Source organism: Equus quagga, chromosome 17 (genome assembly GCF_021613505.1).
Source record: "Equus quagga isolate Etosha38 chromosome 17, UCLA_HA_Equagga_1.0, whole genome shotgun sequence".
In the NCBI taxonomy this organism is placed as follows: Eukaryota; Metazoa; Chordata; class Mammalia; order Perissodactyla; family Equidae; genus Equus; species Equus quagga.
In genome coordinates, this window is record NC_060283.1 from 58,723,887 (window position 1) to 58,744,804 (window position 20,918).

General features: G+C 38.3%; 1 protein-coding gene across 35 annotated transcripts in view; it reads right to left on the reverse strand.

Moving 5' to 3' along the window:
- MAP2 (microtubule associated protein 2) overlaps positions 1-20,918 on the reverse strand; it is a 300,372-nt gene that overhangs the window by 26,930 nt on the left and 252,524 nt on the right. For 8 of the 35 annotated variants that reach the window (XM_046643342.1, XM_046643346.1, XM_046643338.1 and 5 more), the window contains 7 exons: positions 14,440-14,685; positions 8,965-12,720; positions 8,561-8,767; positions 8,254-8,388; positions 5,347-5,408; positions 1,757-1,927; positions 372-519 (listed from right to left, as the gene is read on the reverse strand). In XM_046643342.1, the coding sequence (XP_046499298.1) occupies positions 372-519; positions 1,757-1,927; positions 5,347-5,408; positions 8,254-8,388; positions 8,561-8,767; positions 8,965-12,720; positions 14,440-14,685 (4,725 nt within the window). The remainder of the gene's footprint in view (positions 1-371; positions 520-1,756; positions 1,928-5,346; positions 5,409-8,253; positions 8,389-8,560; positions 8,768-8,964; positions 12,721-14,439; positions 14,686-20,918) is intronic. The other 27 variants (XM_046643350.1, XM_046643349.1, XM_046643370.1 and 24 more) reach the window with 17 other exon arrangements.

Genomic DNA, 20,918 nt, shown 5'->3' on the forward strand with positions numbered 1-20,918 from the left:
TTAAGCTTCTACAGATACATATTTTAAAAATCCCTGACTATTGTTTTTCTCTACTAATTACTTCTTTCAAATTTCTCTTTAAATTTGAAAGAAGAGAAAAAATATATTCTGAGAAAAATGACTTTATGTCAGTCCTATTTAATGGATAATAAGGCAGGAAGTACTCATTTGCTCCATCAATCGTTTTACTCGAACAGCTGTTTTGGACCCCTTGATATTCTGGATTTTCTGATTCTTAGGATAAATATAATCTGTTTTTAATGCATATTTTATCTGGAAATGTAAAATATAAATACATTATAAGTTCTACTCCACTTAAGGGATTTAAAAGAAAAATGACTGAAAAGGAAGCTTAGCCAAAATAAACCTACTGGTGGTCCGCCGTGCTGAAGAGGAGATGGAACTGTTGAGAGAAAAGGAATTTTCATCTCTGTCTCCTGATACGCCTCGGCGAGGAGGGAGAATGGAGGAAGGCCTCGGCAGAGAAGAGCGCTTTTCTGGGCTCTTGGTTACTCCATCCTAATTAAGAAAAACAAAAGCACACTGGGTTCCTGCGACTCTTTATTTTAATTATACAAAGTGATTACATTGCTCTGGCTATTTTTCCTCCTGTGCTGACAGGTAAATTTCTTTTAATACACATTACTGAATTTCATATACTTACAAGCATTTCTACTTCAAAACTTTCAGAACGAGTTCCTATTTGCCTAGAGGTTTTATAAAAATATATTATTTTGGAATTAGTGCTACTAATTGTGAAAGTCAAATTCTAAATGATAACATGGGTAAAATGAATTTACTCAAGTAACCTCCAGTAAATTAATAATTTTACTGAAAAATCTTCATTAGCATGATAATTTATTAACCAGAAAGGACTGGCTGTAGCACATTGCAACGCATAATATTTAACAATGACCACTACCATATACTGTGTACTTCTGTCACAGGACCTCTAAGCCCTTTACATCTATTTATGATTTAACTCTTAGCTCAAAATATTATATGCATTTTATAGCTGAGGAAATGGGTTTAATCTGTTTACGTAATTTTTTCAAGATCACTGAGTTGGTAAGTAGCAGAGGGTATTAAATTCTGATGTGTCTGATGCTGAGTCCAAATTATCTCTTATATAATACAACTTGTTATTAGAGTATACAATATTATATATAATATGCTACATATAATATTATATAGAATATATTGTGTTTGTATTTGAAAAATCAAATAACTATCGAATAAATAATAAATTATCTGTCAAATAAATAATTAATTATGAATAGTACGGCTAAAAAAAGATACTGTCTATTTTTTAAAATGATTAGAGTGTTCATAACCACTGAAACTTTTTTTTTCTTATTTTTTTTAAAGATTGGCACCTGGGCTAACAACTGTTGCCAATCTTTTTTTTTTTCCTTTTCCTGCTTTATCTCCCCAAACCCCGCCTGTACACAGTTGTATATCTTAGTTGCAGGTCCTTCTGGTTGTGGGATGTGGGACGCTGCCTCAACGTGGCCTGACGAGCAGTGCCACGTCCGCGCCCAGGATCCGAACCCTGGGCCGCCACAGGGGAGTGCGCGAACTTAACCACCCGGCCACAGAGCCAGCCCCTATGAAACTTTTAATTTGTATTTGCTTTTAATCAGGTCTTTTGTTCTTATGTCAAACCTTTTAGAATTTAAAATCTTTGCTTTCACATGTTTACTGAATTGTGTCCTATCCCGTTTCTTTGTGCACCTGGACTGACCCGCTGCCTTACCTTCTTCCCTGATTCTGAGTATGGCAAATGGTCTGTGGAGCCCTCTGAGGTGGGCCGGATTAAAAAACTGTCAGAAAATGTAGCCCTTTTAGTCGTGCTAGGGCAGGCTGGCCTGCATCTTGGGGGCTTTGTGCTACCCTGTAAGGCAGGAATCTTTGACAAGGTAGAATTCTAGCCATGAAAGAAAACAAACAAAAACACAAAATAAACCAAACTATGAAGCAAAAGGAAAATTAAAAAAAATACATAAACATATAAGAAATTAAATGTCTACTTTTAATAAGAACACATGATAAATGGTTGTAATCAATGATAGAGATGTATATTTATGTGAGAATGAGATACGTTCATTGAACATCTCTTCTTAACTGGAACTAACTTAAAAATACTCATATATGAGAATACAGATTAAAATATTCTTTATGGATTCTATGTATAAGGTCTCTGATTAATCCATAGGTCTTACAACGATATCATATGTGGAAAAGTATCTTGAGTCTGTTGCAGTTATTCCTTTAATAAACACAGCCCTTAAGATATATATATAATTGATATCTTGATCACATTTTAAGAACTTTAGAACAAAGTAATATTTAAGGCCTAATAATGGAAAACATTTTTTGAAAGTTAGGAAAACAAATTTTCAGATTATTTACATTTATTTCATCAGCAAATTGCAGAGTTTATATAGAATGAGTTCATTGTATGAGTAAAATGCATACAGGGGACCTAGTTCTACTCCAGAATTAATAACATTTTTATGCATAGACTACAATTTGTATGATGGGTTATAAATCCTAAAAATGAAAGTCAGCACTGAAGAGATTGCCCAGAAAAATTACAGGACTTATTTCCAGGGGTTGATAATCCCTGAGGAGATTGACGGCAAGTGTAAATAAGTGGGTTGGATGTGTACGGCTTTTGGAGAAAGCTCTGCTGGCATGCACATGTCTCATGGGAGACTGTTAACAATACAGACAAGTATGACAAAGCCAAGGAGATTTTACCTTCAAATAATTAATATGATTTAGCTGTTACAAAAATAGCAGTTGAAATGGAGATTTTTTAAATTTTAAGTTTTAACCTCCAGAGCTGTGTCAACAGAGGCACATGTATTCACAGGTGGCTCAAATCACTTCTGGTTTCACAGACTCACAACCTGAGTGGGAAGCGTAACTGAGTCGGCACAAGTCAGACTTTTTTATTGATGCTACCTACAGAACACTGAATTTCAAAAGTGTGACATAGGAGAGAAAAATGGAGTCATCGGGTCGTCTCACATTACGAAAGACAACTACCAATCCCAGGGTGGAAACAAAAACAAAATAAAACAAACAAAACACCCAAATGAAAGGAAGGCTCACAATAAAGATCAACTGAAAAGTCAAGGACTGTTCTGATGGATGTACTGAATATCAGGGATAAAGAAGAGTTAATCCTGGGCTCTTAGGAAAATTCTAGGAAGAGAATGAGGTTACGGAGAAAGAAAAAAGAGGATGTTAAATGAGAAAAAGTTAGAAAGAGCGGTGGCCTAATCTCTTTCCTTCAGAAAAGACGAGACAGTCATTTACAAGGAAAACAGTGAGTTTTGTGTTAGAAGATGAATATGGTTTCTGTCCTAAGTGTAAGTGTCGAATGCCAATTCCTGTTGAACTACTTGGAGACCAAGGGATTTGAAAATTTCCTAAAGGTTTTCAATGTCCACTTAAAAATTCTTTTCCTAAAAAAAGATAAATAAATTCTTTTCCTCACAGAGGAAAGCTCAGACTTACTTTCTATACCTGATCCTAAAGACTTGTACCTTCCAAATAATAATAGTAATAATAATAAATATCACTGTTTATTGAATAAAAACTATGTTCTAGACATTATAGTTTCTGGTGTTTTATAAAATTACTATACTTAATGTTCACAACTAACTTATGATATAGGAATTTTTACTCCTCCCCTTATTTTTTGAAAATTAAGACACAGGCAGAAAAAGATCATATAGCTAATAAATACTGAATACTGGGACCTGCTCCGTTTCATAGTCCTGCTCTTAACCTCTACAACCCATTAGTTCCCCATCAGAAACAGAAGGTAAAGAGATACAAATCTGGAAACACACTGCTCAAAATGAAGACCAGTATTCACCAAGCAAGCGCATTCCATTGCTTGCCATATGTTGAAGGAATATGTCTGAAAACATTTATATAAAAGCCAAATATATATATGTTTTTATCAACATAAAGCCCCTTGGGTTCAAGATGATATAAAAAGTGTGGCTGTATTTGGAAATGAATTCCTATTTTTCACAATAAATAAAAAGTGGAAGTGTAAAATCTTTCAGTTTTTAGAAAGCTAAACAAAAGATTGTGACCTACATAACATATATGATGGCTAAGACCCAGAATATTGTGATACTAATTAACTCAAATAAGTGTTAGAATTTCAGGATTTCATTAGTAGTCTTTTAAATTTTTTTTCCAATCAGAAAGGTGTGAAATACTTCGTGTTGGCTTTGGTCTTTCAGAAGTTTAAACAATATGGTTCACAATATAAAAAATAAAATTCACGAAAGAAGAAACACAGATTTAAAACATATGAAGAAGTTAAACATCATTAATACTGTGACATTAAAACAATAAGATATTTCATCTTCATAACTTGGCAAATATAGAAAAAGCATAGGAATATCTAGTAATAATCCTGAACATATGCACTCTCACATGCAGCTGGAGGACATGTAAGTCAGTGGACATGTTCTGGAGGACAACTTGACAATATGTAGAAAATACTTTAAATATGGACTTTCTTCTTGAAACAATTTCACCACTAGGAAATTATCCTAAGGAAATGCATATAGATGCATTCATAGATTTAGCCAAAAAGATTTCTACAGTAATACTGTTAAAATAACAACAAAATAGTTTGAATGTCAAATAATAGGGAATTGATTACATATATCACGGAAAATAAACAAAACGCAACGTTATGTAGTCATTACAATGATATACAAGAGTGTTTAATGACATGGAAACCTGTTTACTGTTTAATTAAAAAATAGATACACAGTGTTTCCATTTTTGTTGTTAAACTTATATATGTGTAGGAAAAAACAAGATTTTACATCAAAATGGCAACTGTAGTTATCCTTAGATAAGGGAATCAAAATATATTTTTACTTATTATGCTCATCTACACTAATTTTCTCACATTCTTATTTTGTAATAATAACAATGAAAATGTACTACAAAATATGGTTTAGTGTAGATTATAACGGTCTATCTTGATTCTATGAAAAGTAAATAAATTGGGCTCCCTCATTTTTGCCAGATCATCGTGCTGTTCCCTAGGATTTTGTCTTACTAAGAAAGAGACAGCCTAAGTCCCAGTTCCACCTCACCAACTACCATCACATGTCATTTCAGAAGACGGTTAAGGTGCCCGAACGCCACCGAGAATCATTCAGGGTGAGCGAACGATCTAAGATGATTTTTAAGCGTAAACACCTAAAGTCTAAATTATATCTAAAGTTATTAAAATGTTGCCACTAATACCAAAGCGGACTTCAAATGAAGAACAAGAAAAACAATTATTGTACTCACAGAGACTTTGTCCTTTGCCTGCTTAAATATACTGGGAGCCTGAGTCGATTCACCACCCGCTGCTGTTGAGAAGAGAAGATACAAACAACCAATCTGAAACTTACTGGCTAAAACCCAAGTAAATGCAAAATACCTTTTGGACATTCAGTTGTGTCAACAGATTAATGTAAAGTGGATTTTGCTTATTTTGAGACTCAAATTCAGTAACCGAAGAAACCTGCATAATAATATTACAGGATGTGGCTCCCACTACAGCGTGTGCTAATTAACATACCCCAGTGTTTACCAAGGCACAGGTAAGCACACCAAGTAATTTTCTATTCATTACCAATATACTTCTAAATTACTATTACATTAGGATAGAGCCTTTAGAATGGAAGTCACAGAATAGCAATCTGAATGGTACAGAATTTAAAGAAAAGGGAATTGACTGGTTTCTAGGGTTGGCATGATATAAAAGAGTGTTCATGGAGATTCCCAAACCCTCTTTACGGAGCCATTTGCATATCTCTAGATATTTCTGCATTTTCTATTCAAACTGTCATGGTCAGCCATCCCCTTTCCCTCTGCACCCTTCACTTCACAATATGAATGTCATACTTGTTTGAGGTGAGACACACCGCATGAGAAGGGAAGAAAACAGCTTGTCAAGAAGAGGAAGCACGAGAGGAATTTTCAGTCCAGTAATACAAACATGTGCTATACATGCACTTCCGGTATGAAATTGGTACCACATCTGTTACTGTTGTTTCTCTTGCTGCTGTTTTATACTTCTGGTTTCAGTTTTAAGCTCCATTGTCTCCAGCATCTTTTCTGTTGATGACTTACCTGGCTCGGGACTTAAATATCTCTTAGGATTGAAAACAATCCTTTGTGTTTTGGAAAACTATCCCTATTTAAAAATTGTGCTTAGAAAATGAAGGGGAAAGCTTGTGGGTTTACTTCCTCCTCTATTTTCTTTCATAAGAGAGAAAACCTCAGGGAAAAAAAAGATTCTTATAAGCATTCCACATGAATTTCAAAAAGGTTTCACATACCATATGAAGCTCTAACACAAAAATAAGAACTGTCCACAATGTGCTATTTAGGTACAGGCTAGTAAGATTATTCACAGATTCTGGAACTGACTTTTTTTTAAGAAGCAGTGCAAATGATGCCTCCCTACTATTCCTATAACATATCTCAAATTTCTGTGACATATACAGTTTCCTTCAAGCCAACGACACTCATGTTTGGTATATGCTTTCTGCATGAGTATCTTAACCTTTGAACAGAAAAAGGGAAGGTCCTACTTAGTCCAAAGATCCTAAATTCCCTTTAATGAATGAATTAAAATGGCAATTTACTCTCGGTGTGGAAAACTGAAAACCAATGACATGTAGGCACTTCGCCAAACAATTTGACATTTCCTTTGAAATTCCACAATCCTGATATATTCTTTCATCCTTTCAGGTAGCATATGGAATTTTTATGGCCAAACCAAGAGATTCTGCCTGCCCAAGCATTTGTCTAACTAGAAGAAAAATTCCAAGTTTAATGAAAATGAACCAAGTAAGACGTGATACAAGATTTAGAGAGGTCATGTTAATTCCTAACTCCTAATTTAGAGGAATGCCTCATCCTGAACCTTTGTCATCAAGGTTTGTGTAAAACGCTAAGCCTTCCACTTTCAAATCCTGCCTTAGATACTAATTCTTGAAGGAAATCACATGAGGTAATCCTTATATGAAGAACACAAATATGAAATATTTGAAATTTTTTATGGTTATCATAAAATCATCAATTACCTTGACTTTCTTTTTCTTACAAGAGTTAATGCTGCTCTTAATGTTCAAAGCCATTCAAAGATTTATATAAAGGAACTTCTACTGTATAAGGGAAAGGAAAATATTCCTTTCTGGCTTAGCAATCTTGTTTTTCAGACTACAAGTATGCCACTCAACAAATGCTAAAATAAAATACATTTTAAATTAAGATTATCCTAGTATAATTATACACTGAAAATAAATACTTTGTCCTGAAATTTAGAAATACAGTTTGCACTACAGATGTTGAATGGACTTTTATTATTATTTGTAACATGTTTCACTCCTTCATTCCACCAAAAAAATGAGTATATTTGAAGACAGAAAAACAAGAAGGTAGCGAAATAGAAATAAACCTAAGTTCTAAGGTATGTAGAAGGAAGGAGTTTTATCTTAGAATTTTGAAGACTGAATCATATAGGAAAATTTGGCAGTTTGGATCCAACACATTTAAGAAAATCCCAACGAGGAAATAAATGTCAGTTAACGGATATAGAACAGTAGACTGAAAGTCTTGCTAATTTTGGATATGGGGAATAAAATCTGATAAGGTCACCAAACAATTTCATTTTCCTTTTTTTCTTTCATCCAAAAGCAAAGTAATTTTTCATCCACAATTTTACCCCAGATTTGTTTTTCATTTTCAATCTCAGAATCACTATGCATTCTTGGTGGTGTTCAATCAATTCATCAACATCAGTAACAGATTTGGCAGTAACAATATAGAAAATAGGACAAATATGTATGAGTTTAAGCATGAAGGAGATAAGCAAAATAATGAGAATGCATACCACGGTTATATTCATCGCCATCGTCTACCAAAACAAACATAATGAAAATAGAAATCCCCAGAACGTGATACTAGAGCACAATGCCAAGATACAATCACTGTTAAGTCTGAGCATGACAAAGAAACAGTGGTCATGACCTCTTCTGCAGGGAGGGAAAAAAAAAGAATAATGATACAATACACAATAGTGAAATCGTTCATGACTGCTGAGATTCTTGGAAGAAAAACAAAATGAAGAAGCTGCTACGGTAATGAAATAAAAAAAAATACATGTCTATGTTTGCCAGCCACATTGCAGAATTGAACAGTCACCTGTCGTTTTCCGCTTAACACAGGAGAGATGAGTTGGTCTAGTATATTTGATAGCTGGTTTTAAAATGAATTTCCTGGAGGGAGAGTGGGCCTGAACTTCTGTTTTTTTAGCAAGTTCAGCCTTCTTATAAACTGCTAAGAATAAGAAAACACAAAAAGCATACCATCAGGAAAAAATAAACACTTGCAGCAAAACCAAACGAAATTTCACGAATAATTAGTTACCACTGTTAGGCAGTTTCTTTGACAAGAGAGCAATAATGCGTTACTTCAAAAACATTTTTAAAGAAGTGATTGTTAAATGAACCTTTTTTCCTTCTCACTTCATCTCTGGAGACTGTGCTAGGTTCCTTTTTAGCTATTTTTCTTTCAGGAGTGGAAATTCTGCCTCTCCCGGTTTTAAAAGGCTTTTCTTTTCTATGTTTCTCAAGAGATGGTCTCCGAGCTTCCTTTTCAGCTTTCTCCTCTTTAGGAATAGTTTCTAACTGTTCTGTCATGATGCTCCTATCATCATCTGTGGATCAAAGCAAACCATGACAACAACAAAACAACAAAAACATTAGTAACAAATGTACAAAATCCTTCATCTATTTCACAAACTGCAAATTAAAGAGATAAAGGGACATTTTTAAAGGATTAAATGAAAAAAAAGTTTCCATTAGGTTATTGGATTTTATTTGGGAGTAGATAATTAAAGAAAATAATGCACACCTTGAGTGTCCACCCAGAGGCTGTCTGCATCCATGATGGAGTCATCAATGGTGGTCTCGTCTTTGTAATCATCATAGGTTTCTGTCTTGTATTCCGAGAGTGCAACCTCTTCTCTCTCAGGGGAAGCCGGAGCCTCTGGGGAGCCGTCCTTGGGTTCTGCCTGGGCTTCAGCTGCCTCTTCGACTTCGAGCTCTTCTTCGGCATGAGGGGATGGTCTCCTCTCCACCTCAGGCTGCTCTAGAGCCGCAAAACGCACGCTGTGGGAACCCGACTCCCCCTCATCAGTTGTGGTTTGCACTACAGTGATGAAATCATCCTCGATGGTTACAACGGACTCAATCACTCCTTTGTGTTCACCTGGGCAGGTCTCCACGAATTCCTCTCTGACACCTGGGATGCCCAGGTCGGTAATCTGAAGAGTGTCTGAGCGAAAGAGCAGTTTATCATATTCTCCCCGGGCTTCTATCTCTTCTTCCTCACTCTGAGCCTCTGCTGGTTCAGCTGAGACGGCTTCCGGCAGTGGCTCTGTGACGTCAGAGGGTGTAATAGATATGTCTGGAGTCTCTTTGCTTTCTTCTTTCGGCAGCTGAATAAACTCCATCTGGACATCAGCTCCCTCCTCTGGGGCTGCATCAGCCTCCGAAACAGCAGGTGCACAAGGTATTTCCACTGACAATTTGATGGCAATCTCGTCCTGGATTAGAGAAGACTCTGGGGATGTTTCCTTCTTGCCCTCATCGGCTTTCAAGGACTCCATGGTGAGGCTTTCATGCTCACCGCTGGACTCATAGGACTCCTCTTTGTCTACAGCCTCCTGATGCACCAAGTCAGGCTTGGCTACCTTCTCTTTGACTTCCGTTTCACTGACTTTGGCACCTTCTTTCACTTGGCAAGGCTCAACACCCATGAACACATCTGCCTCCTGAGGTGCTGTGGAGGAGGGAGTCAGGTCCTGTGGAGCTTCAGGTTGAAGCTCTGTTGCTTTTGCAGCATCTACATTTAGCCCTGCCGCCATCTGTCCAAAGTCACTGATTTTAACATCTAATTGACTCTGGTCAGCTTTCTGTGCTGCAAAATCCAGTTCTGATTCAGCTTTTTTGGGTGGTTCTACCTCAGCTACCTCTGGCACTGAACTAAGACCTTTCTCTGCTTTCTCAGCCACGAGAGGTGATGCATCCTTTGAAACTGTCGGTTCTTTGGCCAGAGCCTGCTCGTGGGTTACTCCTGCTCCAAATGATTCAACTTCATCACCAGCCTCTTCTGCTTCCTTGGCCTGTTCTTTTGACTCAGCGTGTTCTTCGCTTTTTTCTAGTACAGTATCCAGCTTATCATTAGCTTTCCTCTCCTGATCCAATTCCCTGGCCAGTCCCGATCTGTCACCAGAGATATGAGGGGGAGCTTCTTTCTCAGCACTTAACTCATCTTTGACTCTTCCGGCAGCTGCTAGTTTTACTTCAATCAGTGAAAGGTCTGTGGCCAAATCTCTCCGCACTTTATCATCTGCGCCCTCGTAAAAGGAGCCACTCTCCCCGGATAAATTCTCACTGTCTTGAACAGGTGATGGGAGTGGGACCGTGTATTTATTGAACACACAGTAGCCCAGGTCTTCGAGCTGACTGTCCGTTTTAACAATGACGTGGTTTTCATCAGTGACAGGGGGCAAGCCAGTGCTACTCTCTTCAACCACAGTCTCTGAGGGGACTGATTTCCTCCTGGCCACCTCAGCATCTGCGCTCACGGAAGCTAATCTTGACCTTGTGCCCGCCAGATCCAGCATTTCAGGCAGGTCAGGGGCCATGACAGTGCCATTTTTGTAATAGTCTTTGGCTAGGAAAGGTGACTCACAGGACGTCTCGACTTGAGTACTTTCCTCTCCAGTAGCTTTTTCATCCTCTACTCGTTTTTCTTCCTCTTTGCTTTCTGTTGGGAAGCAAGGGGCTTTCTCTAATGCAGGTGTTGTGGCTGGAAGGTAATCATCCCCTTCGTCCATGCTTCCACTAGTGTTGGTTAGAATATCAGAAGCCAGAGGGGAAAGATCGTGCCCCCGACCAAAGTTAAATCCAAGGGCGATGGAGTCCAGGCAAGACATGGGCAAATTGATTGACATGCTTCTTTGTTCTATTGCGGACCTACCACCAAGTCCTAAACTCCTGCTTAGTGTCAAATCGTCCTTATTCTTACTGTGGAGATCTCTTTTCTCCCCATACACTTTTGGATCAATAGTGAACATTCTTTCTTGAGGAGAACTGGGTTCTTCAGGTAAATCAGATGGATAGCTCTGAGCAAGAGTACTGTAGCCTGCTTCTTGTGCTGAAGCGCTGGGCTGGGATTCTTTCTCTGCCTGAGGCGCCTTGTCGCCATTTTTATACATGGGAGATACAGTATCAAAAGACTCTTGGGCACTTTCTCCTGTGTCACTGAGTTCATAGTAATCACTGCCTGGTTGGATGCTTTTTGTCACTTCTTCTTTCAAGACAGATGTTTCAAAGTACTTGGACATTCCTGACTTATCTTCATAAAATGGCATATCAACATCAGCTGATGCCACAGTGCCAGCTCCTTCAACCTTTTTATCTTTGTCAGCAACTTTTTCTTCAAAAAGGTCCTGGGTATCAGTCTTTTCACTTGGAGCAGCTGGTTCGGTCACGACCTTCTCTGGTGTCTTAGAGGTCACGGTTGAATCTGTGACAGCTTGCTCCAAGCTGACAGGGAACGAGTCCAGTGTTAATACATCTGTGGTAGGCTCTTGGCTTTTCTGTTCTTCCTTTGGGAAAGTGTGCTCTGTGGAGGGCTGAAGTATGCTTGTTTCTTCCTCTGTCATTTTTGGGGGTTTGCTCTCTTGTGGCATGGCTTTGTCAGAAACGGTTGTTTGTTCTTCAAGAGTTAGCTGAAGTTCCTTTTCGGTAAGTGTAGGTTCCTGCCCACTGAGGGTGGAGGTCTCTTTTTTTGGAACACTGTCTTGCTTTATTGCCCCTTTTTCTTCCTCTAAAACTTTCTCTGGGACACATTCATCCACAATCAGAATGTGAGCATCTTTGGGTGAGGTGACTGCCTCTGAGGCTGGTGCTTCTGCCATTTTGTCAGGTTTATCTTTATGGGGCTCTTCAACTGTAGAACTATCTTTGGCACTTGCTGGGCCGCTGGTTTCTTCCAGAGATTTTTTGTCACCTGGCTGTAATAGGGCAGGGGCAAAGGGTGATGCTTCTGCAACAATTTCATTCTTCATGACATCTAGAGGAAGAGTGAAGCTTCCACCCTGAAAGGGACTCGGCATGGGAGAATCAAACTGTTTCCCTTCCCATTTGGGGATATCCTCGAGTACATCTTTTTCCTTCATGGGTGTTAGGGGGCCAGGAGATACGGGAGCAACTAAACGCCACTCATCCTTTTTTGCTTCTGTCGGCATTTCAATGAACCAGTCCTTTTGCTCTTTCGCAGCTGGAGGCTCTGCAGGGAGGCCAATACCAGGGATCACCAGGCTTGGTTCTGTCTTCCGCTGCATGTCTTCTAGGCCAGCAACGAGAGTGTGCCCAAACAGAGAGGGAGGTGCTTTTTCTTCTTCTGTGCCTTGCATGTCCTTTTTATCAGGAGAAGTTTTAGTTGTCTCAGGCTGAGAAACTAAGGCAGCATGTTTAAGGTCTTCGCCAGGCTTGCTTTGTTTCTCTGACTCCTTTTCCTTCTTGTCCAGTGGCTCAGCTGCAGAGGGAGTCAACTCCTGTTGATCACGGAACTCCATCTTCAAGGCTGTAAGTAAACCTGAAGTAATTGGGTTGATTTTTAAACAAATAGGCAAGTGCTTCCAGGGAGTAAGCTTAAAATTATATTTTGAAATGACAAATGAATGGTAAGGTAAAAAGAAAAACTATGGAACATGCAAGCATGCTACCCACTTAAAAAATCAATATGAAAATGTCGGGACTGAGATATATTTGTACGATTGCTAAAATGAACTTCCATTGTAAATTAATGTGCATAGGAATTGTAATAAGAGTATATTCTGAATACCCTTATTTCCCTTGTTTTTTCTCCTAAATAGTATGTGATGTGTATTGTAATAGAAAGAAATTTCATGTGCCTGCTACAGATAAATATTATAAATTAAAGAATATTGAATAAGTAACATTAGGGTACAAAAGAATGTATATTAAGGACTCAGTATGGAAAAGGATTGACTTCTAATGAACTTTTTCATGTGTTTTCTCATTTAAAAGTGAATTGGCAGGCCATGGGCAGGAGGCCAATTAATTTATAATAAGTATTAATAGTTTCAATTAACTTGATCAGCAAATGCCAGGACCAATTTTGGGGGCATTGAAAGGTCACTGGCATAAATTTTTAGAAGTCATCTGAGATTAAATTTCAGGATTATAAATAAATATTTGCTATTGACTTTATATGATATGATCTAAGAATTAATGAGTCAATTTCTACCACATATTCAAAATTCTTAATACCTAATAATTACTTAGTCTGTTTGCTAGACATAAGAAAATTTGAATTATACTGTTAATACTGGAATGTCATGTGAGTAACAAAATTTTTAAGAGTCAGTTATCAAAATCTTTCTCTCCTTGGTCATGACCTCATTTCCTGAAACATGACTGACTGGTGAGGCACTGACAGTCCTGGCTTTAGAGATGCTTTACAGAAATTAAATGACTCTTTCTTAGTTTTATTTATTCGCCAACCCAAAAGGCTTCACAGTCTCACTTGTGCTTTAAGGCAAAAGGTATTTCATTGTGGTCATTGGGGCTAAATGTAATTATCTGAAAAAGATTTGGGGGAAAATAATACAATTCAATCATCTCTCAAAGAGTAAGTGTATGGATCATCATTACCTTATATACTTGTGTGTCCTGTTGTAACAATAGAAAAGAAATAATTTATGAACTTCTAATAACGGTTAGATGAATGAAAACTCAAGAGATATGGGGATGATCAAAGGGGTGGGTTGCCATGGAGAGGAAATAATATGAGAAGCATCAGCAGGAGCTTTTAAGAAACCAAACCAGTATTCATTGAAGCATATAAAATATAGCACACTGCGGTTGCAAACAAAAACGATTCTACCATTTAAGCCTCTATGTGCCAGAATCCAACTCTATGATTTGAAAGAAAAAAAGCATATGAACTGCTGTCCCAAAAATAAAAATAAAAATATACATGTATTAGCAATGTGACTGGCAAACATTTGAGATGAGGGGGGAGGAAAAAAAGCTCACACAGCGTCATCAGCCTGGCTGCAAAGCGTATTGTATCATGGCAAAGGAAAACCAGGAATGGGCTGCAGCACTGGAAAACCAAGCTGCCACACAGCACCTGCACAAGCCACACTCTCTGCTCATTAAGCCTAAAACAGTGGTCTTGGGATTCTAAGAAGACGGAGTGATGGAATAGCATTGGAAAGGCATCGTTGGTAAGCTGCTGGAAAGATCATTTGCAACAAAATACATGCAAATCCTAAGAGAGACACACCTTCCTTGGCAGAGGAAGGGATTTTTACTTCTGGAGACACCTCCGTGACCTCTTTTACACTTTTCTGCTGTGGGGCCCCTGCTGGGGCACTCTCTTCGGGAACTATTTGGGCCTCCGCACTAGACTCCAGATGGCCCTCACTGAGGCCCTTGGGTTGGTCTGAGGCCTGGGCCGCCCCACACTCTTTCCCAGGAAGAGTGGCAGGTTTCTCTTCCTCAGCCTCTGGACCCTCTAGCGTTTCTTCTTCTTAGGGATGAAAAAGATGTTGACATCATGACCACAGAACAATACATGAAACACAGAAATATAATTCAAGGAACACTTTCAGCTCCATTATAATCACCTCAGGAGGACCTCTTTTACCATTCAGATGAGCAAATTAACATTCTAATGCAACGCACATTACGTATTGCTTGGAAAATTATTATGTATAATCTGCTAATAGTGATGCTTTTACAAATCTCATTAAAAGGCTATTTACTTGAAAACTTGAGAGCTGAAAGAGTTTTATTGTTCTATTACCCTTAGTGGAAATGGCAGTAAGTTGAGCACATGTGAAAAGCTTGCTGGAAATAAGAGATGGTGCTGCTGGATAACAGATGGTTGTGAAAAGATAGATGCGCTGATGTATTGAAAAAAACCTTTAAATTTGTTAGACACGTGCTGTTTTCTCCAATGCAGGAAGCCCCTACACAAGAATTTCTGATTGCTTGACGTAAAACAAGCCAACTTCGCTAAAGAAATCCTCGGGAATAAAAAAAGTCTGGTCTCAAAATAATATCCAATCAACTATCTTTATAGCTTTATCATGAAGTCCATCAAAATGATTTAAAATCTAACTTATTTAGTATATCTAAGATGAAAGACGACCTAACTCAATTTATTTTACCTTCATTGCATTATATGATATTGGAGAATGTAAAAATTTTCAAGGAGTAAATAAAATATTTCGAAAAACAAAGTCCAGGTGAAATCTAATCTTACTATTTAGAAAAGTCTACCTCTGGGATACAGCTGTTATTGCTTAAATCCCTGAAATCTCAGTAATGTAGCTCTTTGACACTACTAGAAAGAAAATGTGTATATTAGCTGTAAAGTTTTATTTCTGCAATTCAAAATAAAACCACCAAGGAAAGATAATTGAGAGGCAACCAAATGACCAAAATAGTCCCCCAGAAGATGTATATTTGCATGGGAAAATGTTAACAATTAAAATGTAAAAATCAAACTTATGAAGACCATGAATTATTGTGTTCATTTGTTTTTCATTTATACCTCAAATGCCAGTAAAATAAACCTCATTTTATCACTTAAGAAATTAAAGGGAAATATGTAAGCTGTTTTATAGTTCTGCTAATGGAAGACTCTCATGAAATTCCTAGGAAACAATTTTACGTTGTTTAAACGGCCCTGTGAAAAAGACTACAGATGGAAAGGCAAGGAATATTCTTTTAGGAGAAATAATAAAACCCTTGAGGGAAGAGAACTACTTCATCGATTTCCTCATATTTAGCACTCAAACACTTTCATTTTTGTAATACAATTATGTAAGTAACATTTTAAAAATTCTAACTTCCTATTAAAAGAATTTTTATAATGCCATAGAATTAGAGATTTTGATTACAGCTAAGAGCCTTTTAATACAGCTGGTCTACTAATGTCATCTTATTGGATGAAGTCCAATCAAGTTAATTTACATGTTTTCAAAATCCATGTAACTTTTTAGCGTTCCATTTTCTCATTTTGTATATACCGTGTTTATTTCTGCTACATCTATTCCATAATTCATATATTTGTCTGAATTAAGTTCACATTATTAGAAGAACTTAGTTTCACTCAGTATGGGTTCTATTTCTCTGTCAGAGTGTCTGAGCCATGGGTGCCGCTTGTCTTCCACAGGACCCTGGAAGAAGTTTATCATCGTGAATGTAGTTGGCGAGCTCTGAGCTTCTTCCTCATTGCTTTGGAACTGTCTGTCCTTATAGAAAACATTGTCCCATATGAAAATAAACTCTTCACTTCAGCAAATTACTTTTCTCTATTTGAAAATAATCTCTGCACACCTAAGCAAAAAACTTTTTAGCTCTAATTTTTTTTTCTTTATAAAACGACCTGGTTAGAATGAGACATTGTAGCCCACTGCCCAATTGTTTCAGCCTCACTGCAGCCAATTATATGCTGGGGTCTCCCAGCTTTGTGAGGCTGGAACCACAGAGACTTTGGATATTTCCTTCACTTGAGTCCAGCTCTACTGACGTGAGCCAAGATTTAGTCACCTGGAGGAGCCTCTGTAGTTTCTGTGGGAAATTAAGTGATTTGGAGAAATAAATTCATTCCATAACATTTATTCTGCCTTAAATGGATTCCTCAGCCTTTCTGTTAAAGAGCTATCATCTTAATGTAGCACAAAAAGAAGGCTTATTCTATGTATGTGTGGTCCTAGTAACATTATGTATCCAAGGAGAATAAATTATATTCAGTGTCACCCTCTTTAGCTTGGATAAGAGAATACATTCTTCCCTGGCTGATCTATCTACAGGGAGCAGAAAGGAGTTGTACTTTAATTGAATTTTTTTGTTTCCTCTCCCTTCTCCCTTTTTTTGCTTCCTTTTGTGGAGTAAAGATGTAGACAAAGGAAGTTCTCGAATGCCTCAAGTAGAGCATCTTGTATATAAATCGTTGAGACTTTTGGATGGACACAGCTATATAGGGACTTCACTTTCATGTGGAAAAAACAGGCTTCTGTCCCTCCCACCCCACACATGAAGCACGCTTAGTATGGCGCATGTGGTCAAAGCTGCAGGCTGGGGAGGAGGAGCAAAAGGGGACAATGCTTGGTTCACCTTTCTCCCGGCCTAAGTGGGCTTCTGCACTGGGCGCTGGGACATTGGGGAGCACAATAGAGGTAGTCCACTGTGAGCTGAACAAAGGATGCTCATAGTACTCCTCATCGGAATTGGAAGGGTCATCATCAGGCAGAGACACTGAGATGGAGGGGGCTAGGAGGCTATGCCTCCCCCCGCGGGTGGCAGGTTCATGGCTGGGGAATCTGTGTAGAGGACCCATTTGATCCACAGCCCCTTCATCTATAAACAGACACACAGGAAGAAACTGCAGGGAGAACTGGACAAGACAGACACAAGATCAGACAGACGAGACAAACACCTGCACAAGGACACAAAGGGCCACGGAAGCAGCACAGCTGGATGGAGGGGAGTTAGCAAGACCACACTGCTGGAGGATGGGAGACAGCAGGTGCTTGAAGCTTCAGTCACCACTGAATCTAAACTGTCCCTTAAGTAATCTTGCCATTGATCTAAATGAATCAAACGCACTGACATCTCTACTACATAAGAGAAATTATCTATACATTCCCCTTAAACAAGTCAGAATAACTACAGAAACACTGGAATAGAAACAAAACACAACAAAACAAATGCATTCTTCGGAAAAAATTCTTTCAGCAGATTAATTCTTCTCGTGCTTATATCAGCATACTTATAAGTTAAAAACGAAGAAAGTTGTTAGGATCTGATGCCTGGATGATTATGGGGGAAAGCAGTCCTGTGTGAGGGGCACAAACTTAATTATCTAGGATGCTCACATAGCTAGCATTGTGGTTAACTTAAGTTTTAGATAATGACTTGAACCAGAAAGTAATTTTTAATTTCAATCCTGTTAAGAAAAATCTACAATGCATTCTTCTTCTTTCCTGCCTTGCTAAGAAGAGTGAAATGAGCCCAGCTCTTTCTCTGGATGCTGACTCCTGGGGGATATGGTGAAAGTATACAGTTTTAAGATAGTCCCTAGTAATACAAACTTGTTTTCTTGTGTTTTGCTTCTCTTTTGAAAGCTCAATAGAGATACAATTACCTGAGAATTTCTACAAAGTAGACTTTGGATGCATTGAGATTTTATTCTATGCAGTTCCATTTGCACTGCTGGCTCCTGGTTGCTTTTATATTTCAACTCCCTTGCTGCCTATTTCTCATTGAAATACTAAAAGAACTGCTCTCATTTCTGTTCTTTCTTGTGTCTTGGTTTGGAAATCTGTTTTATTTAAACATATTTCCTTAGATACATAAGTGCAGATCAATCTGCTTAGCATTGGATTCTTGTATATTTGAATGAGCAATAATTATTAAAGATGATGACAATGAACAATATTTGGCTTATGACGTGGTGCAGACGCTACATCTTCAGGTCTATGTGGCAAGTTACTAAATTTGCTAATCACTATTTATTTACTTATTTAGAGAAATAATTTTAAAATTTCTTAACTCTCAATAAGAAGAACAAAGTCTGTATAGTTTTTATTTCTATCAAAATTTAAGCAGACAAAATTATAGCATGAATCTGAAAATGCACTGTATTTTTAGGGCAGTAACTTATTCTTAGCAACCAAGAGCTTAAAACTGGAAATAAGTCTGAAATCCTAAGGATACTAAAATAACATTTTGTAGAGAGAATACTTTTCATCTCTTGAGCACGTGATTTACTGATTGTCCCACGGCAGTTGTTTCTGGATGGGTGCTCAGAACGTTTTCAGCCACGATGCCTATTATGTCATGGGATAGCAGAAGCCTAAGATTACACTTGATAGTCTTAGTTCAACTTGGATGATTTCTCAGCTGAGAAGATAATTGGCTGAGACTGGTCTAGAACACTGGCTGAATCTTAAGCCCTGGGCTTGTCACCTGTCCCAGCCATTCATATTTCCTCCAGCGACTCTCTGGGGCTGTAAAATCCCCATGTGTGCAAGTTACCTCTACAACTTCTAATATGTCCAACAGATTGCAAGGACAATCAATGAGTGAAAATGGCATATTCACTTCTCTGCTTTTCAACATTTATTTTCTGGGAAGGAGAGCAGCCTACAGTATAAAACTGAAAAATTTAAAGCTGAGAGCTGGTAGTTGGAAGGCAACTCTCCTTCGGTGTTTTAACCTTTTGAAGATTTTTGCCTCCTCCTTCTTGTTGCTATTGTTCTTTTCTGAAAGTGTCCAAATGTGAAAGCAGCCCAGAGTCTTGCTTCAGATCTACAACATTTCAAAGAAACAGTATTTTCTATTCTGAAAACTTTGACTCTAATCAGAGAACAATGAAAACAAAAACTTCAAGGGCCCCAGGGAAAAAGTAGCTTCTCTGTAGTATTTGTCTGGCCCTCAGCAATTTCAAAAGACATGCAACTTCAGAAAGAATGTCGGACAAAGCCCAGTCCGCCCTTGGTACTCAGACCTGTGTGCACTCCAAGTCTCTGTTTAGGACCTATGAGCCTGAGGGCCGTCTACATCACAAACCCCAGAGATGTGTCAGGGAAGTGACGCTCCGAGGACCATGGAAGTGATGCTTAAAGGACCAAGGCTAGCTAAGTCCAGTGCGCTTGGTTTCAACCAAGAAGATAGAACACAACAGATCTTCGTTTACTACAAAATTGTGTACGGTAGGTGCTCTTAGCTCATATCCAGTACAGGCGGGATACATAACAATTACAAATAAGTAAATTATAAATGAATGAATGATTTCTTTGGGAGTGGTTTTTAAAAAAGGAAATTAGTCCAGTAGCTTGCAACATACTTTCCTTGGAAGATCACCTCACTTTCACAGTCCTACAGAAAGAACCTAGATAAGAGGCAGCTTAAGGGATGTGGTGCAGATGTGTTTGCAGGAAGTGGGATTTGGATTCGAACTTTGGATAAGCCACTTGCTAGTCACGACCTCCTGGGCAAGCAATGGAAGTGAATATTATCTATCTCTGTGGGCTGCTGGCAGGATTAAACGAGCAGATATCTGAGAAAGCGCCAAGCACAATGCTGGACTCCACATATGTTAACATCTTTGTCTTCAATACACCCAACTGTCATGTACCTCTGCTCCTCCCTTTCATTTGACGCATCAAAGCTAGACTGGAGAGATTCAGGAAAAAGTGAATTCATTTCATAACAGTTTTACTATCTAAGGTCAGGATTGAATGCCTTCTTTTACCACAAGTGTGCATGCTTTTGGGGACTCTGCTTTTGCCACAAAACATTCTATTTCATTTAATAATGTGACATTTTAAAGGACAGAGGAGCCTTATGAACCTTGGACTTTTCTAGATAGTTCTCTTGCATCACGATAATCTTTAAAAGTGAAGCTTACCTGGTTTCAGTGGAGGGATACATTTTCTGTAATTAGCTTTCATACAGATTTTTTTTAAAAAAGCATTTGAAAATTTATATTGGGTTCAAGTAAGGTTTGCCATGCAAAACCCAGCCTGGCTGTCAGCCTGCTTTGGTACAAATGAGTAGTCACTTTTAGGAGAGTCTGAGTCTCATGGGGTATCTAGCGACTCAGTGATTGTTCTGGTACCACAGCTCTGCTCCACAGCCTATGGTGGAGGCAGCTGGCTCCACTTACATTGTTCTCCGCCATTACTAAGCCCTTTCCATTCTGCAAGCTTTGGACTGAGGACGCCTCAGTCTGCCACCTGTGTTTGC